Source organism: Drosophila santomea, chromosome 2L (assembly GCF_016746245.2).
Source record: "Drosophila santomea strain STO CAGO 1482 chromosome 2L, Prin_Dsan_1.1, whole genome shotgun sequence".
Classification (NCBI taxonomy): Eukaryota; Metazoa; Arthropoda; class Insecta; order Diptera; family Drosophilidae; genus Drosophila; species Drosophila santomea.
The window spans coordinates 22,446,487-22,474,367 of record NC_053016.2 but is presented as its reverse complement, the minus strand read 5'-3'; the positions used below and the strand labels follow the sequence as shown (position 1 = coordinate 22,474,367).

At 36.7% G+C, this 27,881-nt stretch overlaps 1 protein-coding gene across 1 annotated transcript; it reads right to left on the bottom strand.

The window, feature by feature from the left end:
* Positions 1-5,711: 5,711 nt before the first annotated feature.
* LOC120458755 (UDP-N-acetylglucosamine--peptide N-acetylglucosaminyltransferase 110 kDa subunit) lies at positions 5,712-26,196 on the bottom strand. The gene is given in 10 exon segments (XM_039646532.1): positions 5,712-6,177; positions 7,778-7,958; positions 8,024-9,752; positions 9,804-9,999; positions 12,975-13,171; positions 13,283-13,351; positions 13,408-13,591; positions 23,103-23,313; positions 25,965-26,100; positions 26,103-26,196. Coding segments are annotated over 10 exon segments (3,180 nt in total). The 5' UTR covers positions 26,121-26,196; the 3' UTR covers positions 5,712-5,918.
* Positions 26,197-27,881: the final 1,685 nt, after the last annotated feature.

Here is a 27,881-nt window from a genome sequence, read left to right as displayed (position 1 = left end):
TTGTTTTTGATTTGATATTTGACGACATTGACGACCGAGTTTTGTGTTGAGTTGAACTTAGCACTGGGCACGGTGGTCCGTATTTTTCCTTTTTGGCATTAGCCTACTGGGGTACGGTTGCCACACAATCTACTGGGCAGCTTTTCTGGGCGCCTCCGCGCCGCTCAACCTATCCAGCACGCCTTAATCTCAATTCATGGTTTGTTTTCACATTCACAAAATTATAATTTTTTCGTTTTACTCGAGTATTGGTTTGCCACTATGAGCCTTGCACTCGCGAATGGGCTACAGGGGCTGTAGACGAATCGCCGCAGTCGGTTGCTACATAGGACCCTTTTTTTATTATTTAAAGTAGACACTTTGCGCCCGCGCAAAATGTGCCCCGCTCCTGTACAGAGGCGGTACTAACGCTGCGGCGGGTGGTCTTTTGTTTCGTTATATGCGACTTTTTGCACCCGTGCAGAATGTTGTTCTCGCTACAGGTTGTAGCGGCATTCTCACCGCGGCGGGTGGTCGTTTTTTCTTTTTTCATAGTTTCTCTATCACATGCCATTTAGTCACTTGTCGTTATTTTTTTACCACTTTTTGTGGTTCACGTTTTCCTCTTTTTTTTTTTAATTTTTATAATTTTATTGTTTTAAATTGGTAGCCACAATTCTGACTGTTCGGGCGCCAGTTAAGCGAGTTAGTTTCTCGCTTAGTTAGTGTAGCCGCATAGCTCACCTAGTAACGATGAACAGCATTTCAAACGTGTGTTGAGTTGAAGATAGACCCTAGGTTTGATTCCCACAGTATTGAGAAGAGTTCAGTTATCAAGAACGTTATAATTTCAATAGATCGAACAACTTAGGATTACAAATTAAAAGATGAAATATTCGGATTTAAATTGGGTTTGCGGAGTTTTTCCACTAGCAAGATCGGGTGTTTGTCGAAGACTGCTCTTTAGAGTTGGCGTTGCTTCTCATCAGGGCTCCGGCTCCTGTGCTGAGTGCGACTTTTTGTAGCGGTTGCTCACCCAACGTCTGGCGGTTGTGCCGCTCGTAGCAACAAAGTGTCGCCTGCTGACGCTGCACATTGTAGCCGACGCAGCCGTCGAATATATCGACTGGTTAATGGGCAAGGCGGGGGGGCGAAGTCAGCGTTGTGGGAGTGCAATTAAAAGTGAATGACCGTCGAGTGGCTTAATGGGGAGACCGCGTGTGGGGGAAGGCACTGGAGAGGGTTCATAACTTGTATGTATGTAACATACATATGGTCATATGTTCATATATCATACATATCCACATATGTTCATATAATATGATATCCACATATGTTCATATGATCATACAGTATACATAGTTACATACATAGTCATCCCATACATCCCGTATGTACATACATATGTACACAATTATATGTCAACGCAATTCTAACTCCGCGAATTTGCAAAGAAAAGTGAAATTGTGTGGTGAGAAAAAAAAGGCATAATTAATATCGGCCAACTTGTGTGCACTGTCTTCGGGAATTTCCTTGTTCACCGGACAGTCCGCCGCGTTTGCGATATTTTCTTTCTCATCTTGGTGTGTGCCATTTTTTTGCCACATAATTTTTCTGTCCTTTTACAGACATTAAATACAGTCAACTTCTCGATGCTTTACTGTGCCCATACATTTCCATGCATGCCCATATATGGTATGCCTTTTTTCCAGGAACTAATTTCCTCCAAAAAAAATTTTAATTTACGAATTAATATACTTAATATATCACAAAAAAATATAATAAATTATTAAATAACGAAATAAAATAAATATAAACTAAAAGCGAGACAAAAACAACAACATTATTATAAATCCATAAGGGCGGGACCGCGATTATTTTTTGTCCAGTTTCGAGTAAACCGCTGCAGAGGCCGCGGTGTTGTTGTTTTTTTTCCACCGTTTCGGCTTCGCAATTATTTAGTTTGACAATAAGTGAATTTTTGCGATTACTATTTTCTGAATTATTAATTAATTACTTTCGAATTACGGGACAAGATCAACCCTTCGTGGACCTAATTTGGTTTTCTGAACCAACAGAATATAAGAAAGCTCAACGTCCGAGCAACGAAATATTCTAAACCCTTTTTTTGGCTTTTTTAAATAACGCAGTTGTTTCAGCGGGTTTCAGCGGCCGCGTGCTATTTGGCTGTTCACGTAACTCGTCTCTTCTTTCGGCGACGACAAGCTTGTCGCGAGCCTTAGTGTGACCGTCTGGCCGCTTCCTCCAAGGCACCCGTTGCCCAAGTCATCCCTTCGATCCGCTTAGACAGGTCCCAATCCGCATCTCCGCGGCCGTGTCAGTTAAAGCCAAAGGCTTTCAACGGGAAAAAAGTGACGAATTTGTCAATACCTCCCCCGGTCCCTCATCAAGATTGACTCGATCGGTCACAAAAATGGCGCAAAGTGCGTTAGATGTCGCCCTTAAAAGGTTCATTGCCACGACGGACCGAAAAAGCTTATTCGAAGCTTACCTCCACACTCCGGGCGCCTCGGAACCTGAGAGATTTTCCGCGCAAATGTGCCGAGTCCATCTAGACGAAATCAAGGCCTTATGGGAAAATGTGAAGAAGGACTATGATAGCTGCTCCGATCTCCTTTCCGTGTCCGCCGAGGATCCCGCCACCTTCACAGTGCTGGAATCCAAATACAGCTACTGTTATTCCGTCTATTCGAGGTGTGTTGCCAATCTTCAAGAGATAATAGAAAAGGCGGCAGTCCAGTCCACTCAGGCTTCCGTCAGTGTTCCCACACCTTCGACGACAGGGTTTCTTCTACCGCCAGTGGACACCCTCAGATGTGGAAGTATGCTTCGGTTCACGTGACCGGTCACGTCACTAAGGTGTGTAATTTTTCGATTCGATCGCCTTCCAGACCTGGGATACAGTTAGAGACCGCAGCATATGTTCTTCCGCACCTGGCCGGAAATCAGCCCAAGTATCCAATTCCACAAGATCTTCTTAAGGATCTTCCGCACATCCCCCTTGCGGACCCCAAGTTCTTTGAGAGCTCCCAGATTTATGTCCTCATAGGAGCAGACATTCTTCCGTCTATTCTCCTGGGAAACTGCAAAATAAACATTTGTGGATCCCTTTCCGGCCAGGAAACCATTTTTGGTTGGGTGTTGACAAGCCCACTCCATTCAGCAGACCCCCGGAGTGCATCCGCCTTCTCTACGCGAATTACCTGCTCCCTCGAGGACTCGGTGGACCAGCACTAGAATGACGCTGTGATCCCAGAACACCTTGGCTGAGGTCACATAGCCTGTCCACTCCAATGTTCCTCGTCACTGTGTCGTTGTGTAGTTAGTCCAATTCGTAGTTTTACCAGTACTGATTTCCGCTTCTCTCTATCAAGCACGATGTCTCCAAGTCCCCGCAGCGCCACCGCATTGGAAAGCAGATGTACTCGAGGTACTAACTCCGACCGTTGCCGAGTCTGCAATGGGATCCACCCGTTACGGAAATGCCGCCGATTTCTGCGCTTGAGTGCCGAGAAGCGGCTACGGGCTGTCTTCGCCTACGTTACTGCCCCCGCTGTCTGGCCCACGAACACTCCGACGGAACGTGTCGGCGAGGGGACTGCTGCAAAACATGCGGGCAGGATCTTCACACGCTGCTGCGCCTCTTCGAGCGCCAGTCACGTCAGGAGGCGCGCCGGCCGCAGAGCCACAGCCCGCGGTTCCCCGAAATGGGCACCGCGGACATCGTCCGCCTCGCCACGGCGTTCCTCGGCCTCTCATGAGGGAGCGTCCGTTGCGCCCACGCAGTTTTCCACCGCCCGTCCGAGTAGCCCGCCGAGCGCATCCTCCGCTCCGTCGCTGTCGTCCGTTACAGCAACACAGCGTCAACCTGCTACCGACTGCTATGGTGCGGATTAGTACCGGGACTCAGGACTTCGACACGGCGGCGCTCATCGACCCGTGCACGCCTACGAGCTGCATCGACGCGTCGCTGGCGACAGCGTTCAGACAGCCAACGACCAGAGTTGGGGATGAGTAGGTTTGCTCGGCCACCGTGAGCTCCGAACGGAACAACAGCATTCGCACTCCAATCCGGGAGCTGAGCGAGACAGTGCGGGCCCACTTCCGGAACATTTCCTTGGCCGACGAGTGTTTCTACCTAACCGCTACGATCTCCGTGGTCCTGGGAGCGGACCTGTATCCGCGTGTGATGCAGCCAGGCTTCCTGAAGATCCAGGACGGACTACCGGTGGCCCAGAGCACCATTTTCTGATGGGTCGTGTCCGGAGCCTGCCACCAGCCATAGCAACGTGGTTTTCCACCTCGTGTCGGCCGAAGGCGACAACGCTTGTGCGGGCAAAGCGATCGGCGGCAGAGACGGGTTGGTGGACGAACCGCTGCTTGCCGATAGGGGAGTTGAATTTTGATCGCCCGCGGGACCCAACATTTTCGGAAACACCAATGGCTACGTGGACAGGAGTGAAACGCCGACCGCCCCGACAGGGACCGCGACTAGCCGAAAATTAATTCTAGGTGTTAAAAATATAAATAGAGTAATGTGAATTTATGGGACCGAAAACCGGACAGTTTTAATCCTTTTTTTCCCAACTCCCCTTTCCTTTCCCCTCGAGCCCCGTTCGGGAGCGGTCCCGCGAATCGCAGCCGTTTTCCGGACAAGACTCCTTCCTTCGATGAGATCTCGTTGGATCCTAGGTATTGCTATTCATGCTGATGGAATTATGCATACATATATATTCGTGCACCTTGTAGATTGAACAATAACGTAGTACACACAAAAAAAACTTACGCAAGGAAAAGATTGTCTATCTAGACATGCATGTATACGTGTATGTTGGTGTGTATGTTTCCCTGCGGCACGCTTCGGCCGCTATCCGTCGCACTGATCGCTTGTAGATCTTTACTAATTTTATTATTGCCAGCAACACCAAAAAACCGCAATGAAATCAAGGGTATGCTGTACGCCTAGAATCTTGTCTTTATGGTCGATGACTTCCCCGGATGCCTCGGACTCCTCGTCGCCCATCCTGAGACTTCTTTCATATCTCTCTGAATTGTAGGTTTCTTTAGGAGGTTTTATTTTGTGTGCTCTTGATCCTTCCTGTCCAAGGCTCTGGAATCATTAAAGTTTTATGATCTTAAAAATAGGGTGTACGTTACAATAGATATGTTTATATTCACAACTATAATAAGATGGCATTGTAAAATTAAAATATAATTGAAAAAGATTTATTGAAAAACTGTGTGTAGATAAAACACGATTGTAAAAATATGAGCAATCGGTAGACTTCGGAGTTTTTATTTTCCTTAACATATCCGAAAAAGTACATCTAAATCAAAACGATATCAAAAATTACGCGAAAACCAGAGCACCTTAAAACGAAATCGTACGATTCGGGCCAAATCGAAATCGAAGAAAACTTACGATTACCGGAGCATGCCTGACTGTGTGTTTCTTTGATGTACAAAGGTGCAATTGGCATCGGTTACATAATTGAAAGACTCTAAGAAAAGCGGATTAGACCAAGGTTGCAGATATACAAACTTTTCTTTCATACCTTCATATCTGTCGGATTATTGATTTAATACTTATGTTGTCATTCTAGCTTTATCAATGAAATCGTTTTTTTTAAAGTTATTTTTTATATTTTTTGATAAATTTGTCAGAGCAACAGTACTTTGTGCCATATTTATACATTTATAATTCCTTATGATTATATTTCGTATAACTTTATTCATAAAAAGTAACATCTTATTAATAATATTTAAACGAAATAGGGAAGGTATTTTTCGCTTTTTACATAGAAGTATTATTCATATGTGTAACATACGAGCTCATTAAAATTTTGTTTTCGATATTTAAATTATATGAATATCTTTTGATTTCCATGTCAAAATAGCAATTATCATTATACAAGATTTTATACTGCTGAAATGTGGTCCGGAAGTTCTCCGTGTTCGTATCTTTCCCACATTCGTAGAAACAATTTTTCTAAACCTTTGGCATACAGTGAGCAATCAAATAGAGGACTCTCCACGCGGGCTTTCCATACTTTTGCTCGAAGGGCTTTTAAATATTCTTTTTTTGTTCCCAGACGTATAGCAATATTTTGATATTCATCTCTTGTACGCGCTATTAACTCTGGACATCCAAGGGTAGCAAGCTGTGATGCAGCCACTCTAAAAAAAAATTGAAATTAAAAATTTGATATTTGTTTATAAACAAACAATTGGTGTAAAATAAGTGCACAGAAAATCATATCACTTAAATTTCGGCAAACTGACTTATAGAATTGTAAGAATGTGTTATGTGTGTTAACAAATTCGCTGGCCATCCATTATTGTGGTTTAAATTATGAGCAATAATAAAAAAATTAAAAGCATTTAAGTAGTTGCATATGCAAACCCCTTCTGCATTTCTGGTGATAGATTTTTCATCCAAAACTTTTTCGCAAATCTGACTACTTATTTCGATTCGGATTTTGGGTGTTTGGGAAATTACAGTAAGTTTAAGTTATGTAAGTATTTCAAGAAATGTTTAAAATATTAAATATTATTTACCACAATTGTTATCTTTGGGCAGTTTTATTTCTTCCAAACCCGTTATATATGAACAAAAAAAAACAGAAACAAAATACGACAAAAAACAAATTCGTATTTGTATGTGTAAAAAATTATTTTTCCCTTGACTTTATAAATACACAATAATAAATTTATTCATTCGTCACGTCGAGTGCCTCGACTATAAGATACCTGTTTACTCAGCTAGTGGGTGAGCGAATAAAGTTTAAGAATTTATATGGCATATCGATGGAAATTAAAAAGACAAATAATAAGAAAAATAGAAAAAAATAATTAATAATTAAAATTGAAATACATATTTTAAAAGTAAATTGTGGCATACGTATAGACATTTGAAATAAAAAACAAGAGAGAACGCTATAGTCGAGTTCCCCGACTATCTGATACCCGTTACTCAGCTAGTGGAGGAGGAGAGTCTTCAACACTGACAGCTTTTGGCGGTTTATGGGCGTTAGAGTGGGCGTGGCAAAACGTTTTTTAGCAAATCGATAGAAATTTACAAGACAATTTCAAAAATGAAAATATAGTAAAACATTTTTCAAAAGTGTGAGCGTGGCAGTTTTGGGTGGTTTGTGGGCGTTAGAGTGGGCGTAGCAGCATGAATCGACAAACTTGCGATGCGTCTATTTTTCTAATAGTTCCTAAGACCTTAACGTTCATACGGATGGACAGACGGACATGACCAGATCGACATCCTGATCAAGAGTATAAATACTTAATATGGTCGGAAACGCTTCCTTCTACCTGTTACATACTTTTCAAAGAGTCTAGTATACCCTTTTACTCTGCGTGTAACGAGTATAAAAAAAACAAGACATTTTTGGTGGTGGAGCCTACTTCTGATAATAATGATGAGGTGAACTTAAAAAACCAGTGGAAAATCAATAATCTTTCGAAAATCTTTTGATATCAAACCAGATCTCTTGATAAGGTAAAAAGCAAGCGACGAGTGGCAATTTTCTTATGAACAAACTTTTGTCACTATTTCTTGTAACTTAAACTTTCAAGCTTTTATACTGTCCGAGATCTCGATGTTTATATGGTCAGACGGGCATTTAATAAGGTATTACCATCGTCAAAGGTAATATATAAATATAATGAAAATAAAAATGCAAATCTAATGCAGTAGACAAAAATAGCCATAGACATTTACGCCGAGGGGTGATCGAAAATTTGTTGTAGTGTTACATGAACATACCTTGATGCTAACGTCTCTCCTGGCAAAGTTACGACAGGGGTACCTGTCCACAAAACGTCCATAGACGTGGTGTGTCCATTACATAATGGAGTATCAAGACATATATCAGCTAATTGGCCTCGGCGTACGTGCTCTTCTTTTGCAGCCACATTGGAAAATATTACTCTATCGGGAGATATTCCTAAAAATAAAATAATTCGTTTTACTTTAAAATCATTAAGTGAATAAGTAAACAAATATATTTACCAAAGTCACTGACGGTTTTTTTAATATTTTGTTCCCCAACTGCTGGAAATCTTAATAACCACAAAACAGACTTAGGCACATTTTTTAAAATTTCTACCCATGACCCGAGGGTTTGTGGATCGATTTTGTATAGCTGATTAAAATTGCAATAGACAACAGCGTCGTCGGGTAACATATATTGACGACGAGTAGTTATTACAATATTTTGTGGTACCTCTTCACCAGTAGCGGCCTTGTTATTAGTTTGGATAGTGGCCAATCCGTTTTGAACCACAACGCCATTTAAAGATGTTTGCACTTGACCAGCAGCAATCATTGATACTATTTGTGTTGTGTTTGGTAACTCTGCAACTTTATGAGTTATTTCGACTGGTTTTTGTGCGTTAACAACTTCTTTTATCTCCTTTACATCTGTGTTTTCAACAAGGGGAGATAAATCTGTTGCATTTATAACCGTTACATTATCAACAACGGAAGATTGCTGTTTGTCACAAACAATTATTCGTTCCTTTAAATGTGGAAACATTTGCTTATGATCACCTATAAAATATGTATGCGGCATATAAGACAATTTTTCACTATATTGGTAAGCCAATTCTATTGGACTAGTCACAGAATCCGTAATAATGTAATCCATAAAACTAGCCCCACTGGTACCTGGATAACCTAACCACATTACTTGAATAGGAGCAGGGCGAAGTGCAAATATTTCATTTCTGGCTCCCTTTGTGTATCCGTTCATATTAACCAAAATATTTATACCGTCATTAAATATCTTGTCCGCTGCTTTCCCATTACAAGGAATCTGAGAAAGATCCACAAAGTTTTCAGACTCTCGGCAAATTTTGTGTCGAAATGTTGTACCATCATCTGGACTTAAGGCATAACAAAAGATTTCCACTTTTGAACGATCATGAAGACCTGGCACAGATTGCATTAAATGCGAGGTAGGATGATTTCCAAAGTCCGAGCTTAGATAACCTATTCGAAGCCTTCCTTTTGTAGGCAACTTCTTTAAGAAATTATACGGTTTTTTATGAAGCACGTGAACTTTTTCTAAACACAAATTAGCATGTCGCGCTGCAATTGCTTTCCGACTATCATGTGTCAACGGATAAAGCATCGAGTGGTGTGGATGCACAGATGGCAAACGGTTTTTTTCAAGCTGCTCAGTGACAATACTAACCAGCTTTTTCATTCGAATATCATAGTCAGTCCAATCGCAAACAATTTGCAAGCAATGAGCCAAATTACAGTATGCATCAGGAAAATCGGGTTTTAACTTTAGGGCTGTTCGGTAAGACTGAATTGCTTCAGGAATATTTCCGGAATCTTTGTGTATGCTTGCCAAATTGCTATGCGCATCAGCAAATGCTGGGTTAATTTGAATAGCTCTCGTGTAGCATTGCAATGCCCCGCTGACGTCTTGTAACTCTTTAAGAGTATTGCCCATATTTGAATATGCATCCGCAAATGTGGGCTGGATTCTAATAGCTTCCTTATAATGCATTAATGCTTCCTTTAATTTGCCTTGCTGTTGTAAAACAGATGCCAAGTTTGAATGCGCAGCAGCAAAATCGGGGAACACTTCCAAAGCTTTTAAATAAAGCCTTGTAGCTTCTTCAATATATCCTTGCTCTCTTTTTATGTTAGCTAAATTATTAAGGGAATCTGCATGATTTGAACATAGCCTTAGTGCAGTGTTATAGCACTCCTCAGCTTCTTTAACCTATAAAGATTACTTAGTTATTGCATACCAAAAACATAAATAGGAACATACCTGCCCCTTTTCTTTAAGAGCGTTTGCAAGGTTGCAATAGGCATCGGGGAAATTCGGTTGCAGTTCTATTGCCCTCCTATATGTATCGATAGCCAAATCAATAAGACCCTGTTCATAGTACACGCATGCCAAATTCCCATGAACTACAGCATTATTTGGAGATAAATTTAATGCACGTAAATAGGCGGCCACAGCTCTGGAAGTTATTTGATACTTTGTAAATATGTAAAGTATGTAAATAAATGTATTGTATATATACTCGATTACCATTAGTAATTTTATTAAATAAATTAAACGTACCGTTTCCATAAAACCTTTAACTTGAAAACAATTGAAAAAGTAGTTCTGACGTTGCTTGTGCATTTCAACATATTTCTATATTTTTCATCCGAACGGCCTATTTTAATTATTGTATAAATCATAACGGATTGATAATTCATTTAAGTAGCAAACTTTTTGCGTTATAATTGTTTCAAATGTATTGCACAACCAAACATTTATAAAAATTGCCGACAAAGAACATATTTTCATTAGCATACATAAAAACACGCGTCCGATATTAGTTTCGCTTAATGTTGTATTGAAAAATATATACATCTGTACATACAGCACACATATGCACGCACACTGTACAACGAAGTAGATTTAAGTGACGTAAATAAACGCAAATGTTTTCACACTGTTGGTCAACTAAATAGGTTACATGATTATAATTTTTTGAAAACAAAAATGAAATAGTGTTCAAATACATTTTTATTTAAATTTAATTGTGTAAACTATATGCTCTTTGTATTATAGTAGTTATAAAAGTTTGTTTAAGCATTTTTCTTCGATTTTCGAACTGTTTTCAAGTCATTTCATGTCGTCCGATTTTTATATAAGTATAGTTCGTAACCCTGAAGTATTAAAATAATGATTTTCCCGACTAGTACATAACTGTCATAACTGGCATAGGGAAATGCCAAGCCAAAAAGTAAAATAAAAACATGTGATTGTAGGCGTTAGAGGGGACGTGTTGAATTTGTTTTTTTTTTCATATTGACAGTAGTTGACAAAACAAATAATAAAACGAAAAAAAAAAGAGAGTCGACTTCCCCGACTATCTGATACCCGTTTCTCAGCTAGTGGAAGTGCGAAGGAGAGTCTTCAACACTGACAGTTTTTGTCGGGTTCTGGGCGTTAGAGTGGGCGTGGCAAAAAGTTTTTTGGCAAATCGGAAGATATGTATAAGACTAACAAAAATGTGAAAAAATATCAAAACATTTTTCCAAAGTGTGGTCGTGGGCGTTTGTGGGCGTGGCAAAAAAACGTCGGAAAACCTTGCTTATGCTACAGACTTCTGTTACATACTTTTCAACGAATCTAGTATACCCTTTTACTCTACGAGTAACGGTTATAATAAATTGAATTTGGGTTGGGTGACAGTTTTTGGTGGTTTTGAGCAATCTTCTGAAACAAACTTGGGATCCTATAGTTGACGAGATCGCGGACATCAATTTATAGAGTATACTAGTTTTGTTGAATAGTATGTAACAGGCAGAAGGAAGCGGTTCCGACCATATAAAATATATATTCTTGATCGGGATCAATAGCCCATTCGGTCTGGCCAAGTCCGTCTGCATGAACGTCAAGATCTCAGGAACTATAAAAGCTAGAACAATGAGACTCAGCTTGCAGACTGTAGTGAAATTGACGCAGCGCAAGTTTGTCGATCCATGTTGCCACGCCCACTCTAACGCCTACAAACCGCCCAAAACTGCCACTCCCACACTTAAAAAATGTTTTGATATTTTTTAATTGTTTTATTAGTCATGTAAATTTCTAGCGATTTGCAAAAAACTTTTTGTTACGCCCACAAACCACGCCCACACTTTTAAAAAATGTTTTGATATTTTTTCATTTTTTTATTCGTCTTGTACATTTCCATCGATTTGCAAAAAAAACTTTTTTGGTATGCCAAAGAAATATTATTATTTCTCCCTCACACTCCCAATGAGTAAAGAGTATCTGATTGTTCATGAACTAAAATATACAGTTCTTTCATGATTTATTTATAATTATCGGAGTAAAGAACGTTAACTGGCTTTGCCTAGCACAGGGTACAACCAGTGGTGTGGTCCTTGCCAAAGCTTCCACAGGGACGTTAATTTCAATTAAAGCATCTAAAACAACGCATTCAACGAAACGTCTAGTAAATTATATAAAGAATGTATACACTTCATATTATCGAAAACGCTTTATTCTACCTGTTACATACTTTTCAACGAATCTAGTATAACCTTTTGGTCTACTAGTATAAAAATAATACGTATGTGACGTATTTACAGATACCGAGATATTCCGAGATAACCATTATTTCATTTGTCAATAACGTAAGTTCAGAACCAACTATAAGAGTTGTTCAAATCAATACAACATAAACATTTAAGCACCTTAGACATCTTATGCCATTTTCAAACTTTTCAACCAAAGGTTCACGTTCGTCAGCGTAAAAGCTTTAACCAATCCAAATTAATAAAACAAAAAATGTGGCCTGGAAACCTATTCACTAGGCCACAGTTTTGACCAATCGAAATCTTCTGATTAAAGTGCACTCTCTTTGTTCGCGTTGCTGTCACCGAAAAAAGCCATTGTTATTGCATTTGTAAAATCAGTTTCACATGGTGGATCTTACTAAAAATAACACAATTATTAGAACTCTGAATTAAACTCTGCATTTCTGCGAGACATATCTGAAACCCAATTAGAAATTCTTAAATATCATAATGCTTTGGTTAGACTTTTATATAATGTTATGCTGAAACTGAATTTACGATTGGGTGGTATATTCGACAGTAGACACAGTGTCATAATTCGAAATGTGCGACCCCCCGACAAGGATATGTACGTATGTAATACTTATAATAAATCAAAAAGATAAGAAGCAAATAAAAAATATTTCGGTTCGAAGACGGGCAAAATAGCAAAGTCAAGTCGGAGATCGACAAGAGATCTTAAATGTTAGGGCTAGTCATCTTTCCCATTCGCGGGTGATGAAAAAACGACGCTGGAAGAGTCCAAGTTAAAGGGAATAATAATATTATAATAATGTTATTATACAAAACTCTGCCGCATTCCTTCGGTTAAATTACTAACATAATATACAAACTAAAATGTAAGGAATGGCCTTACCTATCAAATATTCGGGCCTCCTTGAGAACATTTCCCAAATTTATATATGCATCCAAAAAATTGGGATCAAGAGTCACAGCTTTTTCAAAGTGATGTATAGCCAACCAAATTTCGCCCTGGGCATTAAACACACATCCTAAGTTACTCCATGCAACTGCAAAGCCCGGACACGTTTCAATTGCCTTTAGGTAACACGCCTAAAAATATAATATTTTTTAATGAATTATAATATTTTTTGGATTTGTCCGTGAAAAATGTATTTAAACCAGAATTTCTCATTAATTTGATGTATTTAGCTTTATACATACTTTGGCTTCTTCCAAACGACCGAGGGCCTTAAGAAGATTTCCAAGATCGCTGCGCACACAATACAGATCCTACAAATCTGCATATTAAAGCTTATGTTTATATAAATATTAAAATTAAACCTTACAGGATTATATTGTAATGCTGTAATATATGCTTGCACAGCAGACTCCATGTCACGAGCAGCAACCAATGCAGCAGCTAAATTTATGTATCCATCAATAAAATCTGGCTTTAGTCGTACAGCTCTGCGATAGTTGTCTAAGGCTTCTTGTAACTGCCCGCGCTCTTTAAAAACATTTCCTAAATTACTAAATAAAATAATTTAATAAATTAGCTGGCAGTAAAAAATATTGTTTTATGATTTTATATATATCACAGTTTTAAAGCCAAAGGAAAATTTAAGATTCAGTAGGAATTGGCCGCCTGGCTCAAAATATTTATACCCGTTACTCGTAGAGTAAAAGGGTATACTAGATTCGTTGAAAAGTATGTAACAGGCAGAAGGAAGCGTTTCCGACCATATAAAGTATATATATTTTTGATCAGGATCAATAGCCGAGTCGATCTGGCCATGTCCGTCTGTCCGTCCGTCTGTCCGTCTGTCCGTCTGTCCGTCTGTCCGTCTGTCCGTCCGTATGAACGTCGAGATCTCAGGAACTACAAAAGCTAGAAAGTTGAGATTAAGCATACAGACTCCAGAGACATAGAAGCAGCGCAAGTTTGTCGATTCATGTTGCCACGCCCACTCTAACGCTCACAAACCGCCCAAAACTGCCACGCCCACACTTTTGAAAAATGTTTTGAAATTTTTTCATTTTTGTATTAGTCTTGTAAATTTCTATCGATTTGCCAAAAAACTTTTTGCCACGCCCACTCTAACGCCCTCAAACCGCCCAAAGCTGCTACGCCCACACTTTTGAAAAATGTTTTGATATTTTTTCATTTTTATATTGGTCTTGTAAATTTCTACTGATTTGTCAAAAAACTTTCTGCCACGCCCACTATAACGCCTACAAACCGCCAAAAATTGTGTTTAAGACTCTCCTTCTCCCTTCCACTAGCTGAGTAACGGGTATCAGATAGTCGGGGAACTCGACTATAGCGTTCTCTCTTGTTTTATTTTGTAAAAATGTGTTAAAGAAATTTATTTAATACCTAGGAAGTTGTCTGCAACCAATTTTTACCTATGTATCTAAAGTTTCACGATTTCTAACAGATCGACAGATTAAAGGTACTATTGATGAAGCAGAGTATATTTGTTAGGTGTCATACTTAATTATTAAAAAACAATATAGAACAGGTAGTACAAAAATGTTTATTATGGTCACCTTAGCCAGATTTTCAGTTCTTTTTTATATTAAAAAAAAAAAACAAAAGAGAACGTTATAGTTAAGTTCCCCAACTATTTGATACCCGTTAGTCAGCTAGTGGAAGCGTGAAGGAGAAATTTGTGGGCGTCGCAAAAAGATTTTTGGCAAATCGATAAAAATTTACAAGACTAAACACAATATGAAAATATCAAAACATTTTCCAGAAGTGTGGGCGTTGCAGTTTTTGGCGGTTTGTGGGCGTTCTTCGACAGATCGATAGTTATTTACAAGTCGGTGGGATTGTGGGCGTTCGAGTGGGCGTGGCAGCATGGGTCAACAAAATTGCGCAGCGTCTATGTCTCTGGAGTCTGCATGCTTAGTCTCACCTTTCTAGCTTTTATAGTTCCTGAGATCTCGACGTTTATACGGACGGACAGACGGACATGGTCAGATCGACTTGGCTATCGATCCTGGTCAACAACTTTATATGGTCGGAAAATTATAAATCTCTGGCTGCCAGTTGTTGCAACTGCAGCGGCAACTCAACTCGGTGGCCATAATTTTAAATGGGCAGAACCAGCGGCAGCAGCAGCAGCAGCAACAGCAGCAGCAACAACAGCATCAGCAACAGCAGCAGCATCAGAAACAGCAGCAGCAGCAAAGAATCAACTGTCATAATGACAGCCTGTTACATACTTTTCAACGAATCTAGTATACCCTTTTACACTACGAGTAACGGGTATAAAAATTACACATAAGAAATAGACGAAAAAAATGCCACCACACCTTTAACACGCAACAAAACTTACAATTAAAGAACTATATTTTTTGTTATTCGCATTAAACTCTTGGTTGGTTTAACCTATTTTTTTACAATAAATCGATTATTATTTACAAGAATTTGAATCATGATTGATATTATGTACGTATGTAATAATAATATGTAAATACTAAATATTAGCCTCATAGATCTTCCAAGAGAAGAAATAACTGGCTGTCATAGCTTTACCTCGACTTGTATTGTTTCTTGTTTTTAAAATTTTACTTGGTCAAAAGTAATTTAATCTAATTTTAAGTATTTGCACTACATATTGTTAATGCACAATTTACGTCGGGGTCACCGACTATTGAGCTAATAAGCTTTTTTCTTAGCAAAGTTTTATTTTAAAATGGTTTATTTTCAAATTGTTTTAGTTAATGTTTGGCTGGTTAGAGAGACAATTTCAGATTTGACTTTTCAAAATTGTCATGTTTACAACATAAAATTTATCTGTGGCAACTGCGAGACCGACCCGGCAGAGATAGTAATTTTTTCAACTGGGCCAATGCATTGGCCATTGCCATTGCAATGGCGTCTAAATGATATAGTATTTTTTTTTGTTTATCAAAATATAAACGAAATTAAACATTGTGGAAAACTGGTATATATAAATTATGATAATTTATGATAAAAATGATCAATTTGATATATAAGTCCGATACGGTCCGTTTTTACTTATTTACTATCTGAAATAAAAAGAAGACATAAGGAAAGTTTTATGCTTTAATAAGAGACTATTTTATAAAACGGACAGACGGACATGGCTTAATAGACTTGGCTAGCGAAACTGAACAACAATATACATACATATATATATATGATCACAAACGTCTCCTTAACTTCGGTGTAAGTTTTGCAAACTACAAGGTACTCTCTGCAACGGGTACACAAATTGTTCAAAACGCCTGATATATAAAAATAAAGGTATTAACGAAATATTTATCGAAAAAGATATGTATTTTCCAGAGATTTAGTTTTGGATTATTTTAGAGAATATAATACTATATATATATATAGTGACATATTCATTTCTTCATACGACATATTCACTCTTCATATAAAAAAGCTAAAGCCGATCTTTTGGAAAGCTTCACTCTCCAAAAGCCTCATAAATAACATTCCCCCAAGATACGAACCGCTTAACGGTAACGAGCTTAATGATCTGTTAAGCTTGACATATAAAGCTAAGTAGAACTTAAAAGGCTTATGTTAATCCTCTGTAAAAGGTTTGCTGGGCCGAAAGAATACAGTTGTAAATTAGTTCTTAACTGACCTCTGGTGAAACTTATTCAAATAAAGATCATAAAAAGGAAAATATTTTTTTTTTCATTAAATCTATCACCAAAAAAGTTTATTGGCGCAGTCGGTAGGATACTGAAGAAAGTCCTAGTAAACTCGTTATCCTTTGACAATCTAGTGAAAAGAAGAAACTTGTACGACCAAGTAACCTTTCCTGATTGTACACGCGAATTGGCGTGTTCGACCGCTACAATTGTATAAAACAACAAAAAACAGTGCAGTTCACTTAAGTCATAAGTCTCGACATACTGTAGCAGTATGCGAACAAGAACAGAAACTAACTTATAAATAAAACTAAAATGGCGTTAACAGCGGAAAATCTGTCTCAATTACTTCGGCAAATGCGCCAAGTACCGCAATTCTCTGGAGACCCATCAGCTCGTTCATCAGACGTATCGAATACCTGTTGAACTTATACCCTTCAAATGACGCTCGACAGAAGGCGGTTATATTTGGAGCCATCGAACTTCAAATTGTCGGAGATGCGGAAAAGGTTACCCAATTTGGAATGCACAACGAATGGACAACTTTAAGAGACGCCCTAATCCGGAATTCAAGACATAGACGCCCCTGAAAGAACTAATAGGAAGATTTTATCGCACACCTTTTAGGGGTAACTTACGTCTACTCTGTGAACCATTAGAAGATAAGTCAACAGTAATTATGAATAAGTTAGCATTAGAGAATGACCGAATAAATATAGCGGTTTATACACAAGCAATGGCAACCACTATAAAAAATACAATTCAACGCTCACTCCCCGATAGGTTGTTCATGACCTTAGCGAGGTATGACATTTCAACCGTTCAAAAACTAAGGCAAACCGCCCAACAAGAAGGTCTATACGAAGACCCAATTTCAAAAACATTCGATAGTCAGCCAAAACTTAACTCAAATCCACCTAACACCTATAAACATGCAAACATTAACCAAATCAAAAACACTCACCCCAACCAACGATTCATTCGCCCCTTTATTCCATTAAATCCCACACAGACCCAAAACACTAACGTAAACAATCAAACCCCTCTTAGACAAATTCCTCCGTCCAGACAACAGCAACTTAATCAGTACAGAAATTTATACAACGGATTCAGAACAGACTTACTTCAGGACCGTCAAAACGACACCCGAAACTACTATCAGCCCCCCCAACAACCAAGAGCGTGCCAAAAAAGCGTTTTAGAGAAAGCAGCGAACAATCGCGTATGCAGACAAATGAAAATTTTCACCAGCACGAATTAGATTACGATAACGAAACTGAACACTACATTAATAACGACGAACAGTTCCACGAAGATCAATTACAGAATACTCAGACAGAATTGTTTACAGATCAGCAATATCAACAAGCTGAAAATTTTCCAATACCAGCCTGGGATCCCACCAATACATAGAGATCATGTTTAATAACCACAGATATAGATGCATAGTTGATACTGGCTCTTCGATAAACTTGATGAGCTCAAACTTTTTCAATCTTCAAGCTAAAAAATAAGCAAATAACTGTCCGAAGTATGACAGGCTATTCTAAATTAAATAAATATGTAGACCTTCCAGCCAACGGTCTTTTTTAACAAACGCAAAAATTCTATATTCATTCACTTTCACATTATTATGATATTCTGTTAGGAAGAAAAATACTAATGGAGAATAACGGTTTAATAGACTACTCTCGGAAAGAAACAATAATTAACGAAAGAACATTCATTCACAAAGAATTAGAAACTTCGGAAAACTTTAATGCACTCTTACAAGAAAACAACTTTACATCAGAAATAAACTATGCCATGGACAACAACATAGACTCAGAACACACATACAGACTAGAACATTTAAATAGTGAGGAAAAATACAGACTTACAAATTTATTAAAAGAGTTCAATGACATTCAATATTCCAAAAATGAAAACCTTACATTCACAAGTATAATACGTCACGATATAAAAACCTCTCATGAAAACCCAGTTTACAAAAGACCATACTCGTACCCGTTTTCCTACGAAGCAGAAGTAAATAAGCAAATTGAGGAAATGTTAAAACAAGGCATTATACGCGAAAGCGACTCCCCTTATTGCAGTCCATTATGGATTGTCCCCAAAAAGATGGATGCCTCTGGCAAACCGAAATTCAGGTTGGTCGTGGACTATCGAAATCTAAATGAAATAACAATAAATGATAAATTTCCGATTCCTAACATGGACGAAATACTAGGCAAATTAGGAAAATGCCAGTATTTTACTACAATTGACTTAGCAAAAGGCTTTCATCAAATCGAAATGGACCCTAAGTCTATACCAAAAACGGCGTTTTCGACCAAACACGGTCACTATGAGTACACTCGCATGCCATTTGGCTTAAAAAATGCTCCTGCAACCTTCCAACGGTGCATGAATTACGTCCTAAAAGACCTCATAAATAAGCATTGCCTTCTTTATTTATATGATGTGATCATCTATTCAACATCTCTGAACGAACACCTAGACTCACTGAGGAAGGTTTTTGAGAAACTTAAAGAAGCCAATCTTAAACTCCAATTGGACAAATGCGAATTTTTAAAAAAGCAAACAAATTTCTTAGGTCATATTATAAGTCCAGAAGGCATACGACCTAATAAAGAGAAAGTTAAGGCAATCGAAAAATTTCCTCTCCCAAAGACACCAAAAGAAATCAAATCTTTCTTAGGCTTATGCGGATACTACCGTAAGTTCATTCCAGACTGCAAAGATTGCAAAACCTCTGACAATATTTCTAAAAAAAGGAGCTAAAATAGACACAAGAAACGAAGAATACAATAAATCATTTGAAAAATTGAAAACACTCATAATGAACGACCCAATTTTGATTTGCCCTGATTTCACAAAAACATTTCAAGTCACTACTGACGCTAGCCATTTCGCCATAGTAGCCGTGTTATCACAAGACAATAAGCCAGTAAGCTTTGCAAGTAGAACATTAAATGATCATGAATTATATCACTATTGAAAAAGAACTACTAGCAATCGTTTGGGCAACCAAATATTTCCGCCCATATCTATATGGAATCCCCTTTGAGATTTTGAGCGATCACAAACCCCTTGCTTGGCTAAATAATATTAAAGAGCCTAACATAAAACTACAACGTTGGCGAATTAGACTTAGCGAATATAATTTCAAAATCAAATATTTAGAAGGTAAACTTAATCATGTAGCAGACGCTTTATCTCGCGTCAAAATTGAAGAAAACATGGTAGGCGAAGAAGAAAATATTTCAACAGCAGCAACAATACACAGTTCATCAGAAAGCAACGAAACCTACATTGAAATTACAGAAAAACCCATAAACTATTTTGCAAGACAAATTGAATTTATAAAAGATAGCGTAGACCAAGTAGAGGCCACGAAATACTTTTCCAAAATAAAACTGACCATCAAATACACTGACATGACCCTGACAAAGGCAAAAGATATCCTTAAATACTTCTTAAATAATAGCAGTGTTATTTACCTGGAAAACGATAAAGACTTTTTAGTTTTTCAAAAAGCATATCGAGAAACCATTAACCCACATAGTAACGTGAAAATTCTGAAATGTATCATAATGTTAAAATACATAAAATCTTATCCTGAATTTAAAGAATTCATTATTACTCAACATTCTAAATTGTTACACCCTGGTATTGAAAAAATGATACGATTATTTAAAGAAACTCACTATTTTCCCGATTATAATAAATTAATTCAAAACATTATCAATGATTGTGAAATTTGTAACCTTGCAAAGACAGAACATAGGCCAACAAAACTAGTTTTCGAAATAACTCCAGAGACAAATAACCCACGCGAAATTTATGTTATTGACTTTTATGCTATTGACAACGAACAGTATTTATCTTGTATAGACGTTTATTCAAAATTTGCTTCACTTATTAAAAGAAACAGTAGAGATTGGTTAGAGGCAAAACGAGCCCTTACTACAATTTTTAACGACATGGGAAAACCACAGAAAATTAAAGCAGACAAAGACTCCGCGTTTATAAGCACTTCTTTAAATACTTTGCTAAACAACGAAGACATACAAATAGATATTACCATAAGTAAAACAGGAATAGCAGACATAGAACGCCTTCATAAAACCATAAATGAAAAAATCAGAATTATCAATACTGAAAACAATAGAGAAAATAAAGAAACACGAATGGAAACAATTTTATACATATACAACCACAAGACTAAACATAACACAACCAGACAGATACCGGCTAACATCCTTCTTTACGCAGACACACCTACTTATGATACCCAGATGATTAAAGAAATGAAAATCAAAAATCTTAACAAAAAACGACAGGATTTCGAAATCGACACAAAATTTAGACAAGCACCCTTAACACGCGCAAAATCAAAGAATCCCTTTAGAAAAACAGGCAGAATAGAACAATTAGACGAAAAACATTATAACGAAAATAATAGAGGTCAAAACGTTATTCATTATAAAAGCAAATTTAAAATAAAAAAGAAATTTAATGACAGCAAATACTTGCAGCAAACCGACACCTCCCAATCATCGGACTCATAATCCCCATAATAACTTGTGCTCCAACACAAACTACAGCAGGAACAATCGAAATCAACCCAATAGAAAACAATCAAGGATTTATCTTGTTTGAATCTGGAACAATACAAATCACCTTTATGCATCACTGTCTCACAATAAATATTACAGAAGTTGAAGAAACATTTAATAGTATAATTAAACAATTTCAATAATTTAAAAATTTCACACAAATTAAATATTTAACCGAGAAAATGGAAAGAGAAATAAATGGCATACGCATCTCAAAACGAAACAAACGAGGACTGGCTAACTTTGTAGGTTCCACATTAAGATATATTTTTGGCACACTAGACGAAGACGACAGACAACATATTGAACAACAAATTTCGACTCTATCACAAGACACAGTACAGGTCAGCACTCTAAACCACGTTATTGACAGTCTCAATAATGGCATAGAAATAATTAACAACCAGTCCAATTCTTTGAAAAAGGAACAAAAATTGAATCTATTAATATTTAATATTGAACATTTTACCGAATATATCGAAGACATTGAAATGGGTTCACAACTAACACTACTAGGAATATTTAATCCTAAACTACTAAAACATGAAAATATTGGCAACATTAATTACAAAAATCTGATAAACATAAAAACTTCCGCTTGGTATAACGTACCTACTAATGAAATATTCCTAATGTCCCACATTCCTATGAAATCAATTGAACGACCAACTTTCATCATTGCACCTTACCCCGAAAATAATGGCCAAATTATTAAGGAAAATATTGAAGGCAAATTCTACTCACATAACAACTATGTTCTAAATACACTAACAAAGAATATTGTCAAAGACCATTGCATAGCTAACATAATAAAACACGAAACACCAACTTGTACTTTTCAAAAATATCGTAAACAATCCTATATTCAATACATTAAACCAAATATACTTATAACCTGGAATATGACCAGAGAAAAACTTTATCACAATTGTAACGGTCAAGAGATTTATATTGAAAATAATAAAATTATAAAAATTCCAACTGCACAGCAGAATTAAAACAAATTACAATATCTAATAGTATTCAACAATACACATATGTAATATTTACTGAACACAATGTAACAAAAATCGAACCAATGTCACACATAGAAATTAAGGAAATGATTTTGTTAAACAATAAGAGTAACACAATTTACAGAAACACTAATAATATTCATATCTGTTTTAGTTTTAATTTACATATTTTACTTTTATATGAAATGTAAAACAGCGCCACACAAAATTATTATCTCTTACCTAAAACCAAGTAAAACCACTAACAAAAATATCGAAAAAGAAACAGAATCAAAAACAGAAATAGCTGAAATTGCAAATCCAGTACCACACTTATATCCAGAAATAATCGCTTGAGGACAAGCTAATATCTAAAAGGTGGGGGAGTGACATATTCATTTCTTCATACGACATATTCACTCTTCATATAAAAAAGCTAAAGCCGATCTTTTGGAAAGCTTCACTCTCCAAAAGCCTCATAAATAACATTCCCCCAAGATACGAACCGCTTAACGGTAACGAGCTTAATGATCTGTTAAGCTTGACATATAAAGCTAAGTAGAACTTAAAAGGCTTATGTTAATCCTCTGTAAAAGGTTTGCTGGGCCGAAAGAATACATTTGTAAATTAGTTCTTAACTGACCTCTGGTGAAACTTATTCAAATAAAGATCATAAAAAGGAAAATATATTTTTTTTCATTAAATCAATCACCAAAAAAGTTTATTATATATATATTAAGTCGAATCGAATAACATAATAACTAGGTTTTTTTTGTGGAAAGTACTCACCTATAAGCTTCGGCAAGGACAGGGTTTTGTTTTATAGCCAATGTTGAGAATTGTGCTGACTTATCAAGACGTCTGCACTGAAAATGAATGGATGACAGCAACAACAAAACTCCAGTATTTGTACTGTCTTGACGCCATAATTGCATGCAATGCTTTTCCGCGCTTTCATAGTCAACAGCTTGGTATTCCCTATGAGCCAACTCCAGTAAACCTTTATTACAATAAAACCGATTTATATAGTTAACATTTTTGGTCTGTTTGTTGTAAAAAGTAAAACTTGTCTTTACATAGAAATATATTTCAAAAATGTAGACTGTCTTTTTATACTTATTTTATTCTACTTATGTTTATTTGCAAATGCCTATCGATGTATCGAAAACTTTTTAAATCTGATTACCTTATGAATTTGTTTAGATGTTATTAAGTTAAGAACATACTTCAATGCGCCTGACAAGACACTTTGTCGCGCTAGAAGGGGAGTGGTCATATTTTTGCATACCAATTGAAATTGTCAAAGAAAAAGTGGGCTTGGCAAAACGTGTGTGGAATACCGATAGAAATTGGAAAAACAAATAAGGAAACGAAAAAAAATTAACATTATTTTTAAAAGTTAGGTCGTGGAAATATTTTCTTTCGCATAATCATGTCAATTTTGTGCAACTACAGAAATAAAAAAGGCGTGAGTCGATGGAGCGCTTGGTAGGATTGGGTACGTTGCAGCAGTGAAAAAAAACAAACCAGCTTTATTCGAAAAAAATGTTAGAACTCGGCTTAAATTTGCAAAGGAACACAAGAACTAGACTATAGAAGACTGTAAACGTGTCATTTAGTCGGACGAATCTAAGTTTAATCGTTATCAATCGGAAAGAAAGCAATACTGTTGGCGGAGACCTGGTAACACGCTTCAAAGGCATCATGTGAAGCAAACTGTGAAACATGAAGCCGGCAACATAATGGCATGGGGGTGTTTCACGTATTCGCACGTTGGACCGTTGTACAAAATTGACGGGATTATGCGAAAGGAACACTATTTGAGCATTTTGCAAACCCATCTTCCCAATTTTTTCGAGTAGTGTGGCTACCCAGAGCAGGAAATCACTTTTCAGCAAGATGGGGATCTCAAGCACACTGCGAAAATTGTTAAAGAATGGCTCGGAAACCAAAATTATAAGATGATGGAGTGGCCAGCGCAAAGAGTCGACCTCGATCCAATTAAGAACCTATGGTCAATCGAAAAGAGACGGCTAGGACAGTATCAGTCAGCCCCATCCAACTTGGACGATTTTTGGAGGCGTGTTGAACAAAAATAAAATAATAATCCGAAAGGAATATTCGAAAAATTATTTGAAAGTATGCCAAGTATGAAAGTATGTATAAAAATGTCATAGAAAAAAAGGGTCTCTGGAAAAAATAATAATAATGAATTTATTTTGTATTTTTTCTCAAATGGTGCACAACTGAGTACATGCCGCTGGTTTTTGTTTTTCAATTATTACTTTTCGATTTCTTCTTTTTCTATTTTGCTATTTACGCCCAATTGTAAGAAATAAACAAGGTGTTCAATAAAAAAAAAGTTTTTGTCATTTACATTACTCGTTTAATATTTATATGAGCTCAAAAATGAAAACGTTGATCGTGGAATCACTTTTGCTCCCCACTGAATCTCTTGCAGAATTCTGGACGGAGGACATCGTCTCAACCTAGATCCTGGAGCCAAAAGTCTTTGCTTGGACAATGAAGGAGGCTAGCCAGCCGGCTGGATCGAACAACTTGGGAATTTGGGAAAGCACTTGACGCTTTGAGAACGACGACCCTGAGGTCAATTATGGAGGAGTGAAGAAAAACTCATCAGACGTCGCCTTCCACCGCACGGCGAGAGTTTTAGCCATGTTCTTTGCGTCGATTTCGAGAAAATCAGCCTGAAGGAGATGGTCAGTCTGGATGTCTGCCAAAATCGCCTTGCTATTGGACGTCCACTTCCTAAGTGGGAACCTATGTACATATGTATATACATATATAGGGTCGGAAAACTTTTTTCAAAAATGTGGGCGGAATCACTCCGTTCATAAGGACAAGCGGACAGAATTTCATACATTTCCAACGATTTTAGTATATCGAGAAACGTGAATTAATGCTATAAATGTACTTTCAAATATTAAATAAAAACCTTCTGCAAACTAAAGAAAAACTGTGCATATACAAGTTTTGGCGGTATTACCAGGATAAAGTTCCGAAAAATTTTACAGCATTTGTTAGATCTTGGCTTGTCTGAAACTGTTCTCAAGTCCCCAGACTGGTATGTAATCGAAAATTTATAAATATAAGACAATGACATAAGAGGAAGATAGGTACATCCTAATGTGTTATCTTGAAAAATGATCAAAGATGTTCTAAAACATACAAAATATAAGTTTTAAAATTAGTAATAAAAAGTTAAACGCATTGAAATTCACGAAATAAGCTATGATATTAAAAAAAGCATGTACATTTAGTTTCTGTTACATTTTTTTTTATTATGATTAAAAACATCTTTTTAATTTCATAATTATGTCCACATTTGTATTTAAAAGATTCCATTTAGATTTTAAAAGCTGAGGAAAACTATATATTTTTTTAACTGTGTAAATTTTTAAAATATATAGAGCGTACAGAACCCCCGTCAAAACCAATTGTTTGATTTATTGATTTTTCGTACTTTGTTTGGGTTTAATTTTAATTCTTATTCATTTGAATTTTGATTATATGTAGTGAATAATTTACATGAAATCAACGAATTCAATTAAATTCCTAGATGTATTCTTTCAAACACATAATACATCGATATGTACATACAATGTGTAGTAATGTAAGATTGTTTCTTACCAACTGATGAAAGAGATTGAATATCATTTTGTTTTCCGACCAGGTGACTTCCAGTTGAACTAGGATTTTGATCTAATAATAAATGGGCCGCGGACGGAAGTTGCTGGCTTTGTCCTTGAGACTGCATATTTCTTAGTAAGTTTGTTCAACATGCATTTAAATCCAACGTTGATAACATGTGTCTTAAATCAATAAGCCACCCTTCAGTAAACACAGTGGATGTTGTTTACATGATTAGACCTTTAATGAAAAATATGATCCGTAAAATATACGTATGAATTGTATAAGTTATAAAGTCAACCTAATTTTACTTTTTTAGAGCTGTTAAAACGATGTACTATAGCAAACTGACGGATAACAAAATATTTGTTTCCTATTCATATAATGAAAACTATGAACAGAAACTTCCTGGCTTATACCCTATTCTTACGGCGACAAATCAAACATTTAAATAATATCAATCTTATACCACATGTAATGTAATAAATAAGACAGACGCTTCAATAGTGGAAAAATTAAGCAAAACAGAAACCAGACTAATTCGATAAAAAGTGTTCACCTGATGTAGAGCATCTGATTTCAACCGTTTCACTTACTTTATCGGACTTGACTGCTAATGGAACAGAGTGGACTCGGCTGTGACTCGCATCTTTTAAAATATATAAGTTTCCGAAAAAACGATTTCAAGGTAATTTAATTAATATTATAAATAAAACATTAAAAGAGATGCTTCCCAAAGAAAAAAATTTGTTTTCCATAATTTGATGGAATTGTACAAACAGATAGTACTTTTGTGCTTTTCTAATATTATCAATTAAATTATGCTATTAATTAAAAGTCTAAAACCGTGTTATAAGATTTGTGTGTAGTCCATTCATTTCATAGAGCGTCGACCGAAAGCACTTGCTTCCAACAACATTTATAGTTTGATTGTAGGACTAATATTAATTTAGATCTCTGTTAAACTATATGTATATATAGAACTGTATATAGAGCTGTGTGGCACGGGAAGGCTTTTCAGCAAGCATAGCAGAAGTATTGCTCATGGTCACAGGGTTTTGATGGTAAAATCCTTTAAGGCGGAAACCAAGGATTTGCATCAAGGTGAGCCCTCTAAAAATGAGTGATAATCCTGTGATAGCTTAGATCAATAAGCTTGCCCTTTCAATTTTTTTCTTTTTATTAAATATTTTTGGCTTTGTATAGTGCGATAGTTTAATGTGGAGTTCCTTGATTTTTATACCATTCGTTGAAAAGTATGTAACAGGCAGAAGGAAGCGTTTCCGACCATATAAAATATATATATTTTTGATCTGGATCAATAGCCCAGTCGATTTGGTCATGTCCATCTGTCCGTCCGTCTGTCCATATGGACGTCGAGATCTCAGGAACTGTAGGGGCTAGAAAGTAAAGATTAATCATACAGTTTTCAGATACATAGACGCACCGGAAGTTTGTTGGCCCATGTTACTAAGCGATGAAAAGTCCGTATTAGGTTGGAAGTGCACCTTCGATTATTAGTTCCATCTCCCCTATTAAAGTCTAGGAAGGAAAAACAACAAGGAAAACATATATATATATATATATATATGTGTTCGAAACAGATCGCTGCTGTAACACTGTACCTGCAGCACTATTCGAGTCTCTCTTTTCGTCCGTCTTCTTTCTTCACTTTGTAATCTTATGCCTATAGGTTAGTCAATCTGCATATATGTACATTAATATAACCTATTTGTGCGCTCTTATTAGTTATAACCTTAGGGGTGGCATATTGGTTGTCTTCCCCATAAACATTTGGTGACCCCGATGTGATCTCACTTTTGATCGGATTCTGCATATAGATCTTGGTATTGTTTAAAAACGTTTAAACAAAACAGTGAGCCATAAATATTCATTTTGGAAATTTCGAATTAGAGC